The 19127-nt window shown below is 39.8% G+C and overlaps 1 protein-coding gene across 3 annotated transcripts in view; it reads right to left on the bottom strand.

Moving 5' to 3' along the window:
• ITGAV (integrin subunit alpha V) overlaps positions 1-18783 on the bottom strand; it is a 95551-nt gene extending 76768 nt beyond the window's left edge. For 2 of the 3 annotated variants that reach the window (XM_021703295.1, XM_044913688.1), the window contains exons 1-2: positions 18311-18783; positions 7100-7230 (exon numbers count right to left, since the gene is read on the bottom strand). In XM_021703295.1, the coding sequence (XP_021558970.1) occupies positions 7100-7230; positions 18311-18495 (316 nt within the window). In that variant the 5' untranslated portion in view covers positions 18496-18783. The remainder of the gene's footprint in view (positions 1-7099; positions 7231-18310) is intronic. The other variant, XM_021703296.2, reaches the window with a different exon arrangement.
• Positions 18784-19127: the final 344 nt, after the last annotated feature.

Here is a 19127-nt window from a genome sequence, read left to right as displayed (position 1 = left end):
AAGAAAGAAAGAAAGAAAGAAAGAAAGAAAGAAAAGAAAGAAAGAAAAGAAAGAAAGAAAAGAAAAGAAAATCAATGTAAATTTTAGCTTAATGAAAAAAAAGAGCTGTGTTTAGTGCACTAAGACTGCTTGTATAGCAGAACTTGACCAAAAGGGAGAGGAGGGAAACTGGCAAAGGCTGTTCAAAATATACTATTTAACAGCAAGCATTTATACATCTCCAAAAAGCACCCTTCTGTAAAAATTTTTATAGTGATTCTGGAGCTAGCTGAGGTTTGTTCTTTTTACAGGAAGGGATAAAGTCACTATTCTGCTTTTTTTTAATGATAAACAGCCAGGAAACAAAGGAGCCTACAGTACTTCACTTAGTTACAAACATCAAATGTTGCAGCAAAAATCATCAGGGAGGCTTCTCAGGTTTAACTAAACTTTCAGACTCACAAAACTACCGAAGGCCACACATACCAGCAGTCTATTTAGAGGACATAGGACAGAATCAGACATACCTCCCGAATGAGAGTGCTTACATGAACTTGCCTGTGCAGAAGTACATACATACAGCTGTCCAGAGCTCTTCTCTTGGCCTCACCAAATGACAGTTCAGATATGAAGAAACAAGATGTGGTGGGTAGAAGAGCTACCCTGGCTTCAAAGCCTCATGCCCCATAGGAATGGTATCTCTTGTAATGACTCCACAGCCAAAGGTTTCAGAATGCCCACAGAGGACATACCATTTATAAGTTAACTGTACTCAGGGAACCCCAAAGCTACGTACGGCATCCCCATCATGTACTTTCAGTCTACTGATAATTTCAACTAGTCTAAATGCAATTTACCAACCAGGGACCATTTTTAGCATAAGCAATGATATCTAGGCACTTAACCACTCAGGATCCAGTAAAATAGAACAAAAAACTTAGTAAGATCAAATTGAAATGAAGAGTAGGAAAGGGTTTCAACAACCATTTTTCAACAGCTGACTATTTATAATATGCAATTTTACTGTCCCTCTATGTATTATTCAGTTAGGCTGCATTATGCTGTAGTAACAAGCATCCCTAAAATCTATAAGTTGAAAATAACAAAGAATTATTTTGTACATGTATATTGTAGGTTAGTAAGCATCTGTGCTTCCTCACTCAGGGAACCCAGGCTGATAGAGGTTCTATCATTTAAACTATCACTACTCATGATAGCATCTGGTAAGGGGAGAGGCAGAATAACACCCCAACTCCTACACCCTTCTACCCACAAATGATACACTTCTACTCATGTTTTATTGGCTAGAAAAAGTCACATGAGTGTACCCAAATTCAAAGATTTTCCCCAGTTTTAGAAACATGATACTGATGAACAGTTGTTAATGTCTACCACATCATATAAACCAGAGCTAATTTAAATAAAATGATTTTAGGAATTTTATTTTCAAAATATTAAAAACACGGAGATGGAGCCCTTTTAAGCATTAAAGTTCCTTTTGCACCCAGAAACACAACAAAGTAGCAGATAAACTACCTAATTTAAATTCTTCAGGATCACCCCAGGAATGTATTACAGAATGTTAGAAAGGGAGGTAATTTTTCCAACCAACACTGGAAAGGCCTGTTCTCTTTTCAAGACACTACAACATATAGCAAATATAAAGTAAGTGAAGAAAAAAGAGTCACAGGGCAAATTCAACTATAGCATCAAGAAGGTTTGGAACAATAAGGGGACACGATAGTTCCAGACAGAGAGTCCAGGCAGAGACTTTAAAACAAGGAAGGAATGGTCAGTGGGGCAAACTGTGAAAGGTGCACTAAGATGAGGGATTCCAAGGGCCCACTGAGTAGGCAGCCACTAATGATTTCAGTTGGAGTCACGGATGGGTTGCCAGACTAAAGTGGCTGGACATGGGAAGTGATGAAGAGGATTCAATATCCTGCATGTGACGAAAAGGAGAAAGAAAAATAAGAGGAGATAATGTTCAAGGAGAAGCTGTTTTGATTAGTTTTTCAGATAGAAACAGTTTAAACATGTTTGAAAGTTAAAAGAGAAAAGAAAAAAAGAAAAAGGGCAAATGTAAAACAGGGACAGAGCGATAAATGAAGGAACAGGCAGGGTCCATAGAAGGCTGAGGGAGCAGGTGATAACAGTACAAAGCAGCTTGCATTTACTGAGCCACTGCGATGTGCCAGTCCCTGTACCAAGCCCCGAACACGTCTGAACTCACACATTTTTAATATCATTAATTTTTGAAAGAACTTACTTTAACTTAAATGTAACTACTTAAAAAAACAATGTATATAAGCAACACTGCACCAGGGAGAAGACAGTAACCCATGCAAGTTAAACAGCTACAAATGGCAGGACCAGCGTCTGAGCCCAGGGCGGCCACCTCAAGAAACCACACTCATCCCCTCAGCTACTGTTTCCCTTGACAGGTGACTGAGATGACAGAAAGACAGACAGAAAAGCCACTATTCTCCCCTGAGATGCTGGAAAAGATAAAAGACATTTGTGGTGCAGAGATGCTTATGTGTTTGGGCTTGGATGGAGTGAGAGCTCCTCAGGTGAGAGGTGTAAGGCAAGTTTAGGGGATGCTTAAATTATAAGCATTTCTTCCACAGTCAAGACACAGTCTGTTTCTAGATACACATTATCTTGACTAGATTACTGCAAACTATATTGTCCTCTTTTCTTAAATTGAAATGAACACCATGTGGACAAAAATTATAATGTTAGAAATGAATGTATTCTAATGTAAAAAATGAAGTCTTAATTTGTATATTCTTTTCATGAGGGAAGTCTCTATACAAAATGATTACATAAATATCATAAGGAAAAAAGGAAACAGACCAAAAATACATATCAGTACACATATAACTAAAGAACTTTATTTCTTAACTATAGTAAAAGCTCTTATGATTCATTCATTCATTCACCCATCCAATTTACTGAGCCGCAACTTGTGCTAGGCAACAGGCATTGTTCTAGGCCTTGGGGTTTCAGCAGTGAATAAAACAGATTAAAAAAAAAAAAACTGTCCTCATGGAACATACAAACTAATTGAGAGAATGAGACATTAACTAAAAATAAATACCTTACTAGCAATGTGAGCATTCCAGGGAAAAATAAAGCAAAAAAAAGGACAGAGTACAAAGTGGGAAAGGGGCAACTGCAATTTTAAATAAGATGGTCAGGGAATTACTGAGAAGATGGTATTTGAGCAATCTGTGAAGCTAAAGGTGGAGCGGGCACCCAATGGACATTTGAGAAAACAATGTTCCAGGCAAAGGAAAGAGCACATGCAAGGGTAAGGTGGGAATGTGTCTTTTGTTTATGAGCCCCTGCAAAGTGAGGCTGGAAGAAAATGGAGGGGAGAATAGAAGATGAAGGTAAAGATACAAATAGTGGGCTGGAATACTCAGGAACCTCTCAGCTACTATGAGACGGATAGGAAGATACTAGTGGAATATGAGCAGGAGTATTATAATCTGAATGTTTTAAAAGAATCACTCTGGCTGCCGTAGAGAATAGTCCAGGGGTATCTAGGGCAGAAGTGGGGAGAACAGTGAGATGTGCCAGCTCTCTTCCAACTGCCCCTCCAGGTTTCCTATGCACCCTGCTCTTTGCCCAGGATGCTGGCCAGTGTGAACTCACAGGCTGCCCCTCCTGCTGGCTCCCAGAAGGATCACAGTGGGGAGCACAAACAGGATCACAGAGAGGAAGAAGGGTGAGGTCAGGGTTTTAGTCCCCTGTTCCTCCCTTCCAGTTACTCTGGGCTGGCTACTGCCCTCTGACAAAAGCCACAACTCCTACCTTGTGGCTCTCTCCACCTAATCATCTGGATTCTGGTTAACTGCTCCCTTACCTTAACTGCTCCCTTTCCTATCTCCCTTCAGACCTAAAGGCCCAATTTTAATGAGACCTTGCACAGTACTTTTTGTAAACAGTCCTTTTACTAAAAGCACCTCAAACTATCCCAATTTAAGTATACCATCTCTTTCCTGGCAGTACCCCTAATTCAGGAGTCCAGGACAACAGTCCAGGTGGGAGACAATGGTAGTTTAGACCAGGATGTTAGCAGCAGAATGTCAAGAAGCAGATTTTGATTTGCCAACAGATATAATGTCAAGCATAACTCCAGTTTTTGGCCTAAGCAACCAAAAGGATGGAATGCCATCAACTGAGATTCATTTCTTAAAATCACAAATCAATAGAAAATATGTGCAAATATATTAAAATTGGCATGCAGGACAAAGAATACTATGGCTTACAAACAAATGCAAAGATGCTTCTCTTACCGTTAAAGAAATGCAAATTAATATAACCATATAAAACAATATAACAAATGTAATATATGATATAGATACATAATATACAAAATAACATGCAATATAAAATTGACAAAGATAAATTGACCAAAGACAAATATGGTGATAAATGGTGCTGTCGTGGGTGTCAGAAAACATAATTGAAAGAGCATAAACCTCTATGAAGAGTAATTTGCATTATCTATCAAAACTTTAAATATACATATTTAAAAATCCCCTGCTAGGACTTTATCTGACAAACATACACATTTGCACAAATACACGAGTACGAGATTTTTCACTACTACAGTGTTTATATTTACAAAAGACTAGAAACAACCTAAATGTCCAGCAACAGGAAATATGAGTTAAATAAATGAGGTTATATATACTAAAGTATAAAATACTATCAGTGATTTGCAAAGAATGAGGTAAATCTACATATATCAATATGGAAAGGAAATATCTACAAAAGATTTATATTGCTAGAGGGGGGTGGGAAAGAGTCAGGTGCCTAACAGAAATATTTAGTATATTATTATTTGTGAAGGTTTTTTTTTTTTTTGAAGGAGATACACATATGTAGGAATAAGAAAATTCTAGAAAGATCAAAAAAATTGTGTAGAGCAATTGCCTCTAAGCAGGCTGATGTTAGAGACTCCTATATTTCATTGTATACCCTTTTGGACTATTTGAAATTTTCTGACGAAGTACATATATTATTTTTTCAATAAACAAAAGAGTATATAAAGCCGGATTTCAAAAAGTAATAAATTATCTTATACTGCATAAAAACCTATGGTGCTGAATACAGAATTACATCTGAACAATACAACCTATAAAAACTGAACTATAGTTTCATTTTATTATTTCCATTTTGTTAGAAAATATAAGTGCCCTGACCATTAATATTTTGAATCAAAGGTATTTCTCCATTTGTGGTGAAGTTGAGCCTATTTACATACTCTTGGGGTTTTCCAAATGTCAGCCATATATGGAAAAAACAACAGGGTTTAATGTAGATGATTTCAAATGGAAAAAAACAAACGTGACCTGATTTCTATTAAGAGTTAGTTAATGACTGACACTCATTTTGGCACTGATCAGGATGTCAAATGGAACAGTCTACATGATTCCTGTTTCACTAATATAATTCCCAGAACTAATATATTTTAGAACTAGCAGGAAACAACGATATGGGGGGAAAAAATTAGTTATCTTCAGGCTTACCTTAAAATATTCTATCAAAGCCCAGGAAATCCAAATTGCTAAAAAAATTTTGTAAAACTATTTTACCAGAACAATGTCACATTATTTCTTTGAAGATTCTCTAAGTTTTCACAAATGTAGATAAATATACCAATACAAATGTGTACAGGATTATATATATTTTATTTCACAGATATAAATTAAAACTCAACTTATTTCTTCTCATCTTCCTTATGCAATTTTTCTCCTCTCTACCATAATCCTGACTGACACAGAAATTTATCTCTGTAGATAAGATTTTAATGTGATCCAAACCATAATGCATAATTTACCCAATAAATGTGGGGTAAGATTTTTTTTTAAGTCAACCAAATCTACTTGAATATAAAAGACTCCTCAACTGGTTTTGGTAGTACCACTCAAGGCTTAGATTTCATGATTAGGGAGTTGATCTACAATTGTCAGAGAGTCATTCTTCAATTTTTCTGACAGAGAAAAGGACAGAAAGCCTTGCTCCCTCTTCTTAGAAGAGGTACGAAAACATTTTAATAGATTTCCCCCAGATTTCTACAGACTAACACTATTAGTTTGGAATTGAAGACACCCAAAACAGTGAAAATACAATGTTATTTTTAAGGCTTTTATATACACCACAAAACTGTAAGAGAAAATAATTGAAGTCTTTTGTCTTCACGTAACTTTCTCTGGGGATGTGAGTTGCTTATATACATTGTTTTATTAAGTAGTTACATTTACGTTAAAGTAAGTTCTTTCAAAAATTAAATGACATTAAAATATCTCAAATGGGTGGAATGAAAGGATTCAGGACAGCTGTCCCTCCACTGCTGAATGTACCACTTTGGCATATGGATTATTTTGAGCTGAAGGCACTTGAGATCCTGCGGGTTCAAGAGAAACTTTTGTCCTTCCCTTAACCACACAAAAGAAGCTAAATTGAAGGTCTTTCCCAGAATAACAGTTATTAACAGAGATAAATTTTAGCTGAGTGACCCATATGTATGGTAGGGCAAACATCTAATTATCAAACATCTGCTCTTGTTTTGTTTTTTTTTTTAAAGATTTTATTTATTTATTTGAGAGAGGGAGAGAGCATGAGTATGAGCAAGAGGGAGGGACAGAAGGAGAGGGAGAAGGAGGCTCCCCACTGAGCAGGGAGCCTGACTTGGGACCCCATCCCAGGACCCTGGGATCATGACCTGAGCCAAAGGCAGAGCTTAACCAACTGAGCCACTCAAGCGCCCCAAACATGTGCTTTTCTTATCACTCCATGAAATGCATTCCTTTCCTCTGAAATCCCAGGCCCCTAGCCCCTTTCTTAGTTCAGAATGATGTATATACCTCATTTTGCCCAACTATCTTTGGAATTTCCATGTCTCCGTGGTTTCCTGGTACTTACGTTTATTAAATCTGATTCTCTCCTGTTAATCTGTCTCCTATCAATTTGATTCTTAGTCCCGCTAGAAGGACCTTTAAAGGAGACAAGGGTTCTTGCTCCCCAATAGGAGGGAAGGGAAAAGGGGGAGAAATATCAAATAGTATAAATTAAGAAAAGGGACCACTGCTTCAACCTTTACCTGTTGCATCAAATTCGATCGGCTGGCACCCACGGTGAGAAGACCAGTCACACTTGAGGACTTGTCCTCCTTCCACAATCCCAGGCTGAGTAGTGTTCGCTTTGGGTGCTCCTACCAGAAGAAACATCCTGCTAAAACACAAACGGGGAAGATAAGATTTTAAATGGCATAAAGCATAAACAATAACTTACAATTTAGGAAAAGTAATCATTCTCTTGCTATTATTCACAATTTTTTTTAAAACCATTCACTGAGAGCATAATCATTTGGTGTTCTTACATACACACATTATTTAACATAGTTACTCATCCTAATAACATATTATAAGGCAAACTTCAGGGTTACATCTCATTTAAAAATGTGTGCTGGTCAAACTGTACACTTTAAACATATACAGTTTATCATATGTCAATTACACGTCAAAAAAGCTGTGAAAAATGTAGGCTGGCTGGAGCCTGGAACATTTTGTTTGGATTTTTGGTTTTATATTTTGTGTTTTGGGGGTTTTGTTTGTCTATTTTTGTGGTCAGCTATAGACTTTCTATATCTTGAATGCTAAACAAAAATATATATATATATAAATGATTCTAAGGTATGGCAATTCTATGGGATGCCTGCGTGGCTTAGTAGGTTAAGCGTCTGCCTTTTGCTGAGGTCATGATCCTGGGGTCCTGGGATTGAGCCTCACGTAGGGCTCCCTGCTCAGTGGGGAGCCTGCTTCTCCCTCTCCCTCTGCCTGCCACTCCCCTTGCTTGTGCTCTCTTTCTGTCAAATAAATAAAATCTTAAAAAAAATAAAGTATGGCAATTCTAAATATTAATATTTTTCCTTTTGTAAAACTTGTTTCAGAACTGTTCTATTTCATTTTAAGTGACTAACAGATCTCTCTCTTCAGAGAATTAATCAATCCCTGGCCAAAGAATAGGATCAGTATTCAATTTCTTATCAGGATAAAATGAGCAGAAGACAAAATAATCAGGAGTTAAATTTTTAAGCAAAAGAGACTTTTTCTTTAGTTTTTTTTCCTATTCATTCAGAGAAAGAAATGGATTGAGTGTCTGCTCTACATAAAGCACAGTGCTGGGCGCTGGAGGCACCAAGATGAATAACACAACCTTGGTTCCTGCTCTTGGTGGAGTTTACATTCCATTTGGGAAGAATATAACCAGGGAAATTAGTCATGGTTACAAGTGTTCTGAAGGAAACCAACAATTGGCTGAGAGAGATTATTTGGAAATAGGGAGAGGAAACCTTCTTTAGATAAAGAAAAGCTATCTTTAAGGAATGGAGGGGAAAGACCTCCTTTAGATAAAGAGATGTCTAAGGAAGTTTTCTGTAAAGAATGAAGAGAGACCTCATTTAGATAAAGTAGCAAGGAAATTTATTTCTAAATAAACCGAGATGTAAAGGATTAGAAGGTCACCAAGTAGTGTTTGTGTGTCAGCGGTCAGGGGCAAAGGGAGAAAGGTGGGATTAGGGAGTGGCATGAAGTGGTAGATGGGAGCACCCCAGGTAGTGGGACAAAGACCCTAGGCAAGAAAGAGTCTCCAGGAGTTTCAAGAAAAGAGGTGTGGCTGAGGCAAGAGAGCAAGCTGAGAGTGACAGAAGATAAAGGTGGGAAGCTTGGCAAGAGCTAAATTAAGCAGAGCAATTCAGATAGGGTAAAACTTTGGATTTTATCATAAGGTCCATCTGAAGCCTTGGATTTTTTTTTTTTTTTTAAGCAAAAGGATGACACAATCTAAAAAGAAAACTAAATTTGGTGCCTTCTGGGAATAGGATTAAGGAGGGAAGGGAGCAAAATGGAACAAGGAAAGCAAGAGATTTCACAGCTTTGAGATGATAGTGACCTAGATTGGGAGGGCGGATGGAGAAAGAGATAGGTGCGGAGACTTGGGAAATATCTGAGGGCAGAATGAACAGGGATCGCTTAAGGGGGAAAGGGAAGATTAAAAATGTCACCTAGGTTTCCTTCAGGAGTGCATGAATAGGAGAACCATTTCCTGAACAAAAAAAGCTTCAAGAATAGGGAAGCAGAAGGCAGATTACAGGAAAACCAAGAATTCAGTTCTCAATGTCAGTCAGAAACATCTGTGAGACACCTAATTGCTAGTCAGGAGCTCTGAAGAGAGTTTTGCCTTAGAGATAATGTACTGAGAATGTCAACTTAGAGTAGATGGGTTCACACAGAGAGAAGCTTCAGAAAGAAGAGGGCCAAAGAGCGAGCTCTGAGGAGCAAGGGCATTTAGGAGTCAGGTAGAGAAAGAGCAAAGAGTAAAAGAGAATGAGAAGAAATTGATTTAAGTATAAAAGAAAACAGGATATAGTTATACACAGAAGGCCCTAAATAAATGCTATCACCATTATTTCATTTCCTTATTAATAGTCACTTAAATTCTAGCAAAGAAAATATTTAATTGCCTTTCACTTTTTTGTAAAGTTATGAACACATTTTAATATGGGATGCACTCATTTTAACCTTTATTTATCAATTTCAATTTCATTTCTTCTGGGTGGTATTTGCTAAATCATACTTAAACTAATCAAGAGCTGGCTGCATGAATGGCTGGGTTACAGGAATCCTGCTTTCTGATATTTATCTTAAAACTCCATACTCAAAATAAAGGCAAAACTCCCAACCGAACCACACCCTGTTTAATAAAGCTTTATGCAGTCATATTTGGCATCAGTAAAACATCAATGCTGGCTCTTTCTCATCATAGCCAACTGAGTTTTCATTCAGCAGGAAAAATAAAATAAGGTCCCGAGTAAGAGAGCCCTTACCCCCCATGAATAAGAGCGCACTAAGCGTTGTCATCCTCTCCTTACTGCAGTAGAGCTGGGGAACAGCTAAATTACATATATATGTATGAAATTTTCCATTTCAACAGGTCAAAAATTTGGCCACAAAAATCATAAGACTTCCCCCATTCATCTGGATAAAATGATTTTTGAGTCCATGACAGGGAAAAAGAATATTTCAGACAAGTGTACTTTTCAAGGTCTATACCTGAAAAGACATGGGATCAATTCCTGCAATAGTCCTAATAAGCATAATACAAGCGCAGGTATGCATATGATTTCAGTGCTACGGATAATAGCCAGGTTCCAGATGAGGACAGAAAAGGTGGTTCTCAGAATTTGCCTAGAAATCTACAAGCAAAACTCATTTCTGGACCGTCATCACAGTGCATGTTACAGAATCTTTTATAATTTTTTTTTCAAAGCTTATTCTTCCTACCTTATAATAAATTGCTTCCTTGAAAGTGGGGGACTCTAATTTATCTTTGTGTTTGCCACATAACCAACACTCAAGAAAAGTTTTTTACTTTTTTAATTTTTTTTAAGATTTTATTTATTTATTTGAGACAGAGAGAGCGAGAGCATGGGGGGGGGTCGGGGGTGGGGGTGGAGGGAGAAGCAGACTCCCCGCTGAGCAGGGAGCCTGATGCGGGGCTCAATCCAGGACCTTGGGATCATGACCTGCGCCAAAGGCAGATGCTTAACCAACTGAGCCACCAAGGCGCCCCAAGAAAAGTTTTTTAAATTGACAGGTAAGTAGTAAGTAAATTGGATAGTTACAGGTCTCAATCTTAAAATAGCCATGTATAAATAGGCCATTTCCACTATCACCAACCCCTTGAGAATGCAGAAATCATCCTCTATTAAACATCCAATTATTTAAATTACCCTTAAAATAACTTATGTAACATATCTCTTCTTAATCTTGAGTTTCAGATACTTTCTTTACTTGGGCACTATAAGACAGAGAGAGGGCTGGGAAGTTACTAGTGGATGTGGACTTAGGCAAAGACAGAAAAAGGACACAGTAGGAGGGTTCTGAATGAAAACTGCACTCCACTGGCAACACAAAGCTCGCCTTCCTTGGATAAGGAACAGGATCAGGAACAAGGCTGCTGCTTTTCATCAGACCATTTGCACATTGTAGGCATAGAAATGATAGTAATTAGATGTACTAATATGGGTGTTCATCATGTTTTCCTAAGCGTACCTTCATGTGCAGTCTTGCACATTGGTGAAATGCCACAGAAATGGTAGAATAATATAAAAGGAATGTGTGAGCATTGTCAATTTGTAAATGCTATGTTAATGCGGAGGGGGGGGAAGCTGAGGAATAAAAGTGCTTTGTCCAAAGTGTCAACATGATATTTAAGTTACTTTTAAACAGTATTACAGAAAGTTTATAAAAGAGAAAAATGGAAAGACAGAAAAAGTAAACTACCTTAGATAAATGTTAAGTCCTAAGAGGGAGTTGTATAGAGGAAAAATTAAATATTTGTAGAGAATAGGGTATAGGATGATAAAAGAGGATATTTGACAAAATTAAAGAATATAAAAGCAACACATATCACAGAAAACAAAAGCCTGTTGATGTGTATTCGGAAGGTGAATTTTATTTCTGCCACAATAATAGAACAGTCTGTTAATGAAATGCTTTATAAAAATTAAGTAATTATTACTTTAAGTTCATCTAAGAATTAATGTCTACAACAGCTTAGTTAGGATAAGAGAAGTTATAGCGCTGAAAAAAATTTGCAATATAAGCAACACTAACAGACAGTCTGATACTATAGGTTACAATCACCCAATATAAATTAATTCAGAAAATCACTTCTAAATCTCTGAGCCTCAGTTTCCTCTTCTATATAATAATGTCCACTATAATTACTTTCAAAAATTTCTGAATGTGGATAGTAGACAACAGAAAAATCTGAAAGCATCATAAAAATACAAGATGATGGCACTGAAATTAAAAACAACAATTAATAAAACACTCTAATAAAGTAGGAAATATAATAGTCAAAGGACTTTTTTTCCCCGTTTCCTCAAAGGACCATTAATTAACTTAAATGCAAGAGAAAAAAAGGAAGAAGAGTACCAAATGGGGTACTTGCCCTGTTTCCTCAAAGGACCATTAATTAATTTAAATCTCAAGAGAAAAAAAGGAAGAAGAGTACCAAATGGGGTACTTGCAACATTTCCTGACAATGGTGAGGAGCTGGGGAAGATACACAGGGTTACTTGAGGCTGACAAGAGATTTCACTGCTTAGCAGCAAAAATCTGAAGCTGAGCAACTTAGTTTCATATGCCTACAGCTTTCTCCTGCTAGACTCCATCTCCCTCCAAAAAGTTTACCCATGAACAGTATCAGGATCCTCATCCTCACCATTCTTCTCCAATGACTTGAGACATTTCCATTATATGATTTCAACATTGAGGTTTACATACGTGAGCACACTATTAATTAACATTATGCCAATAAATTCTAAAAGATAAAGGGCAGAGTGTGTGCTAGGGGAGGAAGGAGGAGGAGTAGAAGAAAGAGGTAGAGGAAGTGGGGAGAAAGTCAGGGAGAACATTGGGGGGCAGAGGATGGAAAGAAGAGGGAAGCGAGGTAGAGGAGAAGTGGGGAAAAGAAAAAAAGGGGAGATGAGAAGGGAGAAGGACGAGGAAGTGAGAGAGACAAGAGGATCAGAGAAACCAACCAGGAGGATGCCCTTCAGATGCACTTCCTATCCAAAGTATACTTTAAGGGCAGTTGCTTCAGGGAATGTGACCTTCAGTACCAAGGAGAGGCAACCAGCCAAACAATGACAAGTCCTTTTTTTAAACCCTCCAAATGAACTAAGTTATTTGGCTGCTTTCAGCACTGACTTCTCCAAGATAAAGCATGTTTAATATAGTTGGCTGACTCTGGGCAGACCAATGAATGAGCCTTCATCAAAAGCAACTTTTGAAAAATTATCATACATATATGAAAAATGAGTATAAAATAGCACGGCACGAATGTTTTTTCAGAGCTGTAATTCCAGTCTCAGATTTACTTTTCATTAAAAAAAAAAAATGCTACAGAGTCAACATTTATATGACGTAAAACAGGCACAGTAACTGTAAATTCTATACATTTTCTGTTTTCTTTTATAAGGTCTTATAAACCCTGGGTCTTAATCAGGAGGAATCAACAGAGTTTGCTTTTTAAATAATAAGGCTGTAGTCTATATATGTATATTATTTATGATAAGAATAAAGAACCAATATAGCCAGATCCACACTAAGTTCACAAAAATGAGCTTGCATCACCTTGTAAAGGGTTATGAAGATGGTTACAACGGTGAGGGGGAGAAATGGCGCATGAACGTTGAAAAGGACATGCGGATTGTGACAGATTGAAATGGTCTTCATCCGAGTAAAGCAGTCTGGAGTTTCTCTCTAGCCACGGGAGCACTGCTGAAGAAATTTTGGTAGAATACCAGATCAAAAAGATGTTTCAGAAAGATAAAACTATTAGGAACACTTAAGATCTAAGAGCCAAATGATGGGCAAAGTGATGAGGATCTGAGTGCCACAGACCACTCTTAGGACCGTGCTGAAATAAGGAGGCTGAAGTCGCAATGGAAAGCAGAGATGAATGCAAGAAACATTAACAACCAAGAATTTCTAGGACCTTCCGTCTGGTGACTAATCACTGACTAATATTAGCGGAGTACAGGAGGAGAGACAAAGAAAAATAGAAAATGAGAGGGAGGAATATGAAATTATTTCCAGGGCAACAGAGAAAATGATGGCACCATTAATAGAAACAAAGGTGCAACTGACCCCACTTGGTGAAAAAGAGCTCATTTTTAGTTGAGGTAAGATGGGCTAGTCAAGGAGAAATGATCCACAAGCTGTTGGAATATGAAGTTGGAGCTCTATTTTTAAATCCAAGATGCTGCCAGGCAAGCAGTTTTATTTTAAAAGCTCTCCAGGTGCTGCAAACAGGAAGTTATGATGGAGAACTACCAAATGTTCTGCAAGACCTTCTGTGACAAGGGCACACTCACCCTCACCTTGTCCTTGGGGTCACAGGAACATGAACTGTAAATAAGTCTTCATTAGTGTTTTTTTTTTTTAAGATTTTTTTATTTATTTGAGAGAGAGAGCGAGTGTACGGAGGGGCAGAGGGAGAGGGAGGTGAGAAGCAGACTCCCCTCTGAGCTGGGAGCCCAACTGGGGCCTCAATCTCTCCACTCTGAGATCATGACCTGAAATCAAGAGGCTGATCCTTAACTGACTGAGCCACCCAAGGGCCCCAGGATTCATTAGTGTTTAATAGGGAAAAAGGCAAGAATTCTAATCCAGTGTTGCTCATTATAGCATTATTTAAAAATAAATACAGATGTAAAATGAGAACCATATAACTTATATTTGAAGAATAAATAAGAAAATCATCCAATTATTTTCTTCTTAAAAATTAAAATTTGAGGGGTGCCTGGGTGGCTCAGTCGTTAAGCGTCTGCCATCGGCTCGGGTCATGATCCCAGGATCCTGGGATAGAGCCCCGCATCGGGCTCCCTGCTCGGCGGGAAGCCTGCTTCTCCCTCTCCCACTCCCGCTGCTTGTGTTCCCTCTCTCGCTGTATCTCTCTGTCAAATAAATAAAATCTTTAAAAAAAAAAAAAAATTAAAATTTGAACAGGAAAATTAAATGGAATTTAAATTTCATACCCTGTCTTTTGATCCCACCTTGCCCCCTACCCCACACCAATCCACCCAAACAAATAAAGATTGAAAACCCGAGGTGCCTGGGTGGCTCAGCCAGTTAAGCATCTGCCTTCGGCTCAGGTCATGATCCCAGGGTCCTGGGATCGAGCCCCACATGCTGAGCAGGGAGCATGCTTCTCCCTCTGCCACGCTCTCTCTCAAGTAAATTTTTAAAATCTTAAAAAAAAAAAAGACTGAAAACCCTCTGGCCTCAGTGTCCTCATCCATAAGAATGAGTTTATCCGCTTCCATACTTCCCCTGGTGGTTTGTGCTATAGAGTGAAATGAGATATCATAAGTACGTAAGTAAAAGTGCTTTGTAATTTATAAAATAGGCTAACCAACATAAGATATCATTATTATAATTAAACCTGGGGTACAATTTTTAATTTTTCCAGTTATTCTCCATAAGATAAATGTGACTCTATTTCATGGCCTATATATGATCTTTAAATTTTATGTAAGTTTGGCAATATAGTCACTGTAAATTAATGCATACAAGAAAAAAAGTTATGGAATGCTAACTTCTTTTTTCATAATTTCTAAATCACAATTTTTGTGACTTTTCACTTTAAACCTAGGACTCAATACTGGAGGGATTTTCTTGAGGACTCACCTTAATATTTTTCCTTAGTTAATTTATTTTTCCTTTTCTTTAATAAACAGTGATTCATTACTTTTCACAACAATATGGAAATAATTCAATACCAATTTTTAATAACAACAAAGTGAGATCTAAAATAATTGCTGTGGGTACTTATTTATCTTTTTTAATTTAATTTTTATTTATTTTAGAGAGAGAAAGAGAGAGCACGCAAAGGAGCAGGGGGAGGGGTAGGGGGAGAGGGAGAGACCAAATCCCAAGCAGACTCCTGTGCTGATCTCAGAGCCCAGCACAGCTCAATCTCAGGACCCTGGGATCAGTTTGGGCGCTCAACTGACTGAGCTACCCAGGAGCCCCCCTGCTGTGGGTATTTAGACACCAAAAGAAACCAGAAGAGACAGGAGAAGACTTCATTACTGTTGCTTCCGCATTAATCCAGGCATTCTTCCTTCAGGAGAAAGGAATCTTTAATTAGCAAACATTTTTTTTTCTTTTTTCTTTTATAAGTTTATAATCACACCAAGGAACAACAACAATAAATGCAGCTGCTAATAGAAACGGCATCCTCATATACCTTGGATTCCAATGCTTGTTAAATTTAAAGGCATCTTTTACAAAATTAAGCATAATTTTACATTAATCTTCGTTAAATCTGAAAAGTTCAGTAATTAGAAATCTGTTTCTATGTATTTTTTTTTAAAGTCTCAAAATTGATGTAAATTTTTTAAGGTAGGCTAACGAGCTCACTTGTCTATCAGTAACAAAGTCACTGATAAACATTTCAAAATATTATATGGAACCAAACCCAACTCAATTTTACCTTACCATTGAAGGCCCACATGAGAGGTCATGTAACCTGTGGGTTCATAATATATTTGATGACTATAATGATTAGTCAAAGATTAGCCATCCAGCCTTGTAATCAAAAATAGTCAACATCTCATGCCAACCGTTCGATATTACTGCATTTTCCATAGTAACAACACTTAAGGTTTATCATCTTGTCGTTACCTTTATACTACTAAACTCAGAGGACTGCCACAGAATTACTCCCACCATTTGCAAAACATTCTATCAACTATGAAGTATTTAAGTGTTAACTCTTGCTAATTTAAGTACCAACTCTTGACAAAGGACAATACATATTTTTAAAACTATTAGAATTTCTTAATTAATTAATTAAATCTAAAAGAGCACTCCTGAGAACTAAAATCTGTACCATAAAGGCACACACTTAAAAATATCTGGAGGGCGCCTGGGTGGCTCAGTTGGTTAAGCGACTGCCTTCGGCTCAGGTCATGATCCTGGAGTCCCGGGATCGAGTCCCGCATCGGGCTCCCTGCTCGGCAGGGAGTCTGCTTCTCCCTCTGACCCTCCTCCCTCTCATGCTCTCTGTCTCTCATTCTCTCTGTCTCAAATAAATAAATAAAATCTTTAAAAAAAATATCTGGAAACAGGGGCGCCTGGGTGGCTCCGTCGTCGTTAAGCATCTGCCTTCGGCTCAGGTCATGACCCCAGGGTCCTGGGATCCAGCCCCCGCAGGGAGCCTGCTTCTCACTCTCCCACTCCCCCTGCTTGTGTTCCCTCTCTCGCTGTCTCTCTCTCTGTCAAATAAATAAATAAAATCTAAAAAAAAAAATCTGGAAACAAAAAACCTTTTAAATAACAGATAAAACTGACAAAATGATTAAGTCAAATGACAAGGTAGAAAATGTTGCCCAAGGTAACAATTATTTTTTTATCATTCTGGAAAATTTGTGCTCAAGAGAAAGCACTGAAACTGGAGACAACAAACAAAACTGAGTTCACTACATAAAACAATGTCTAGTTTCCACTAACTGCTTCCAACCAATTTACTGCTGCAAAGGTTGTCACCAAAATGAATGGTAATCAATACTTGCACGATAAGAATAAATCCTGCTGAACCTTCTAATAGTCATGAAATAATATTTAGATCATCCTCAAATTAGGCACAAATGAGTTGGAAAAATGGTCCTATCCAAGTACTGACCATCAAAATTAGCCTCCCTCTCCCCCCTCAAAAATAATACCTTCAATATAGAGAAAATATAGAAGGGGAAAAAAAATTACTATTTCTAAGAGCTTGTAAAGAGCCCTAAGAAAAGTCTGCCTCTTGAAAACAAGATTTAAACCTCAGAAGACATCTAGTGAACATTTATTAAATCAGTATTTCTAACGCTAATATGGGGGTGAGGTGGTGACAATGAGGTCAGCGTTCAGTAAAGTCAGAGACAACTTTGAATCCAATAATGACATTAACTCTGTTACAAATCCTGACGGCCTTTTGCAACGCGAAACGCTGGCAATTTGAAAACGTAACTGAATTCTTAAATACTGCAGTATTCAAATGACCTAGAGTGAATGAAAACTCAGCAAACACCCTTGTTCTTTCTGAACAATGACCTAAATAATGAATCACTATAAAAAGAACACATGACACACTCAATTCATCTGTTCACCCTCACATGTGCAAAGGTCTGTCAGTACCAGAGATAAGACACAATGAATTCACTACGACAGTCTGGTCCTTTTAGTCATCAGAAAGTCTGTAAAAGGAGTAAATGAGAAACAGAATCAGAGAGGCGGAAAGTGTGGGGGAGGGCTCGTGCAGGGAGAGCGAAAGGGACTGGTGTCTAAGTCTGTGAAGCAGACAGGCTACGGGGAAGGCGAACTGGTACCCGAGAAAAAGAAGTTCGGAAATGAGACGGTCCAAGTCCGGGACACCAGCGGAGGCGGCGCGGAGTCCGGCGGGACCAGCCTTTGTTGCTTTCCCACTTCCCCCGAATTTTAAGCACAAGTCTGCCTCAAAGCTGTTTCTCTTGAGGAGAGGAGAGAGGGGAACTGAGGGGAGGTGGTGGGGGCCGCGGGGGTTCACTTCCCCAGATATTTCATCCACCCAGAACCTAAACCCCCCAGTGGGGGTGGGGGGCACAGACAGACAAACGCCGGGATCCCTCCCGGAGACTCTCCCTCGGGAAACAGAGGGTGGGTGCGCGCGGTGGGGGAGGGGGCTGATTCCCCTTCCAAGTGCGGCCACTTACGAGGACGCGCTGGGCACGAAGAAATCCACCGCGAAGCCGAAGTAACTTCCTTCGGGGCCTGAGTATTCGGCAGGACTGTCCACGTCGAGGTTGAAGGCGCCGCAAAGAGGCAGCAGGAATCCGGGAAGAAGGAACAGGAGGCGGCAAGGGCGAAGGCGTAGCCGCCGGCGCGGCGGAGAAGACATCGCCGAAGTGCGCGCGGCGCGCCGAGGCCGGAGTCGCGGCCACCCCTCCCGGAGCGCACCGTGTCCGCGGCCCGCCGCCGCCGCCTTCGCACGCCGAAACTTGCCCGTCACTCGCTTCGCGGCGAGTCCCGGACAGCGCCGGAGGAGGCAGGAGGGCTGAGCTGCCGAGCGGCCGCCCGGGAAGTGGGGCGCAGGGCGCGCGGGGCGGGGACAGCAGCGCCGGCGGCCCCTTGCCTCCCTCCAGCTCTGCCGCTCAGCGCTTGGGCTCGGGCTGGGGACTGCGCGGGTGAGCGCCGCACCCCCCCGTCTGAGTGCGGCGGCTGGCGGCGGGAGGAGGCGGTGAAGGGGGAGGGGCCGGCCCGGGAGGCCGGGCCGCCGCGCAGGAGGAAGTGAAGGAGGAGAGTCGTCCTGCGACTGGGGAGAGCTGAGCGCACTTCCGTGCGCGGTGTCGCCTCCTGTCCCGGGAGCGAGGTGCCTGTGCCGAAGCCGCGGTCCCTCAGAGTCCCCGGCAGCGGCCGCGCTGTCGGACGAGGGCCTCAGACCCAGCTCCAGAGGGCTAGTGGTGGATGAAGGGGTGGCCGAGCATCCCAACCCGCTCACCGTCCAAGGGCACCCCCACGCTCCCCGGTCGC

The sequence above is a fragment of the Neomonachus schauinslandi genome, chromosome 3 (genome assembly GCF_002201575.2).
Source record: "Neomonachus schauinslandi chromosome 3, ASM220157v2, whole genome shotgun sequence".
Classification (NCBI taxonomy): Eukaryota; Metazoa; Chordata; class Mammalia; order Carnivora; family Phocidae; genus Neomonachus; species Neomonachus schauinslandi.
Note: the sequence above shows the minus strand (reverse complement) of the source record. Positions and strands in the feature narration are given on the sequence as shown.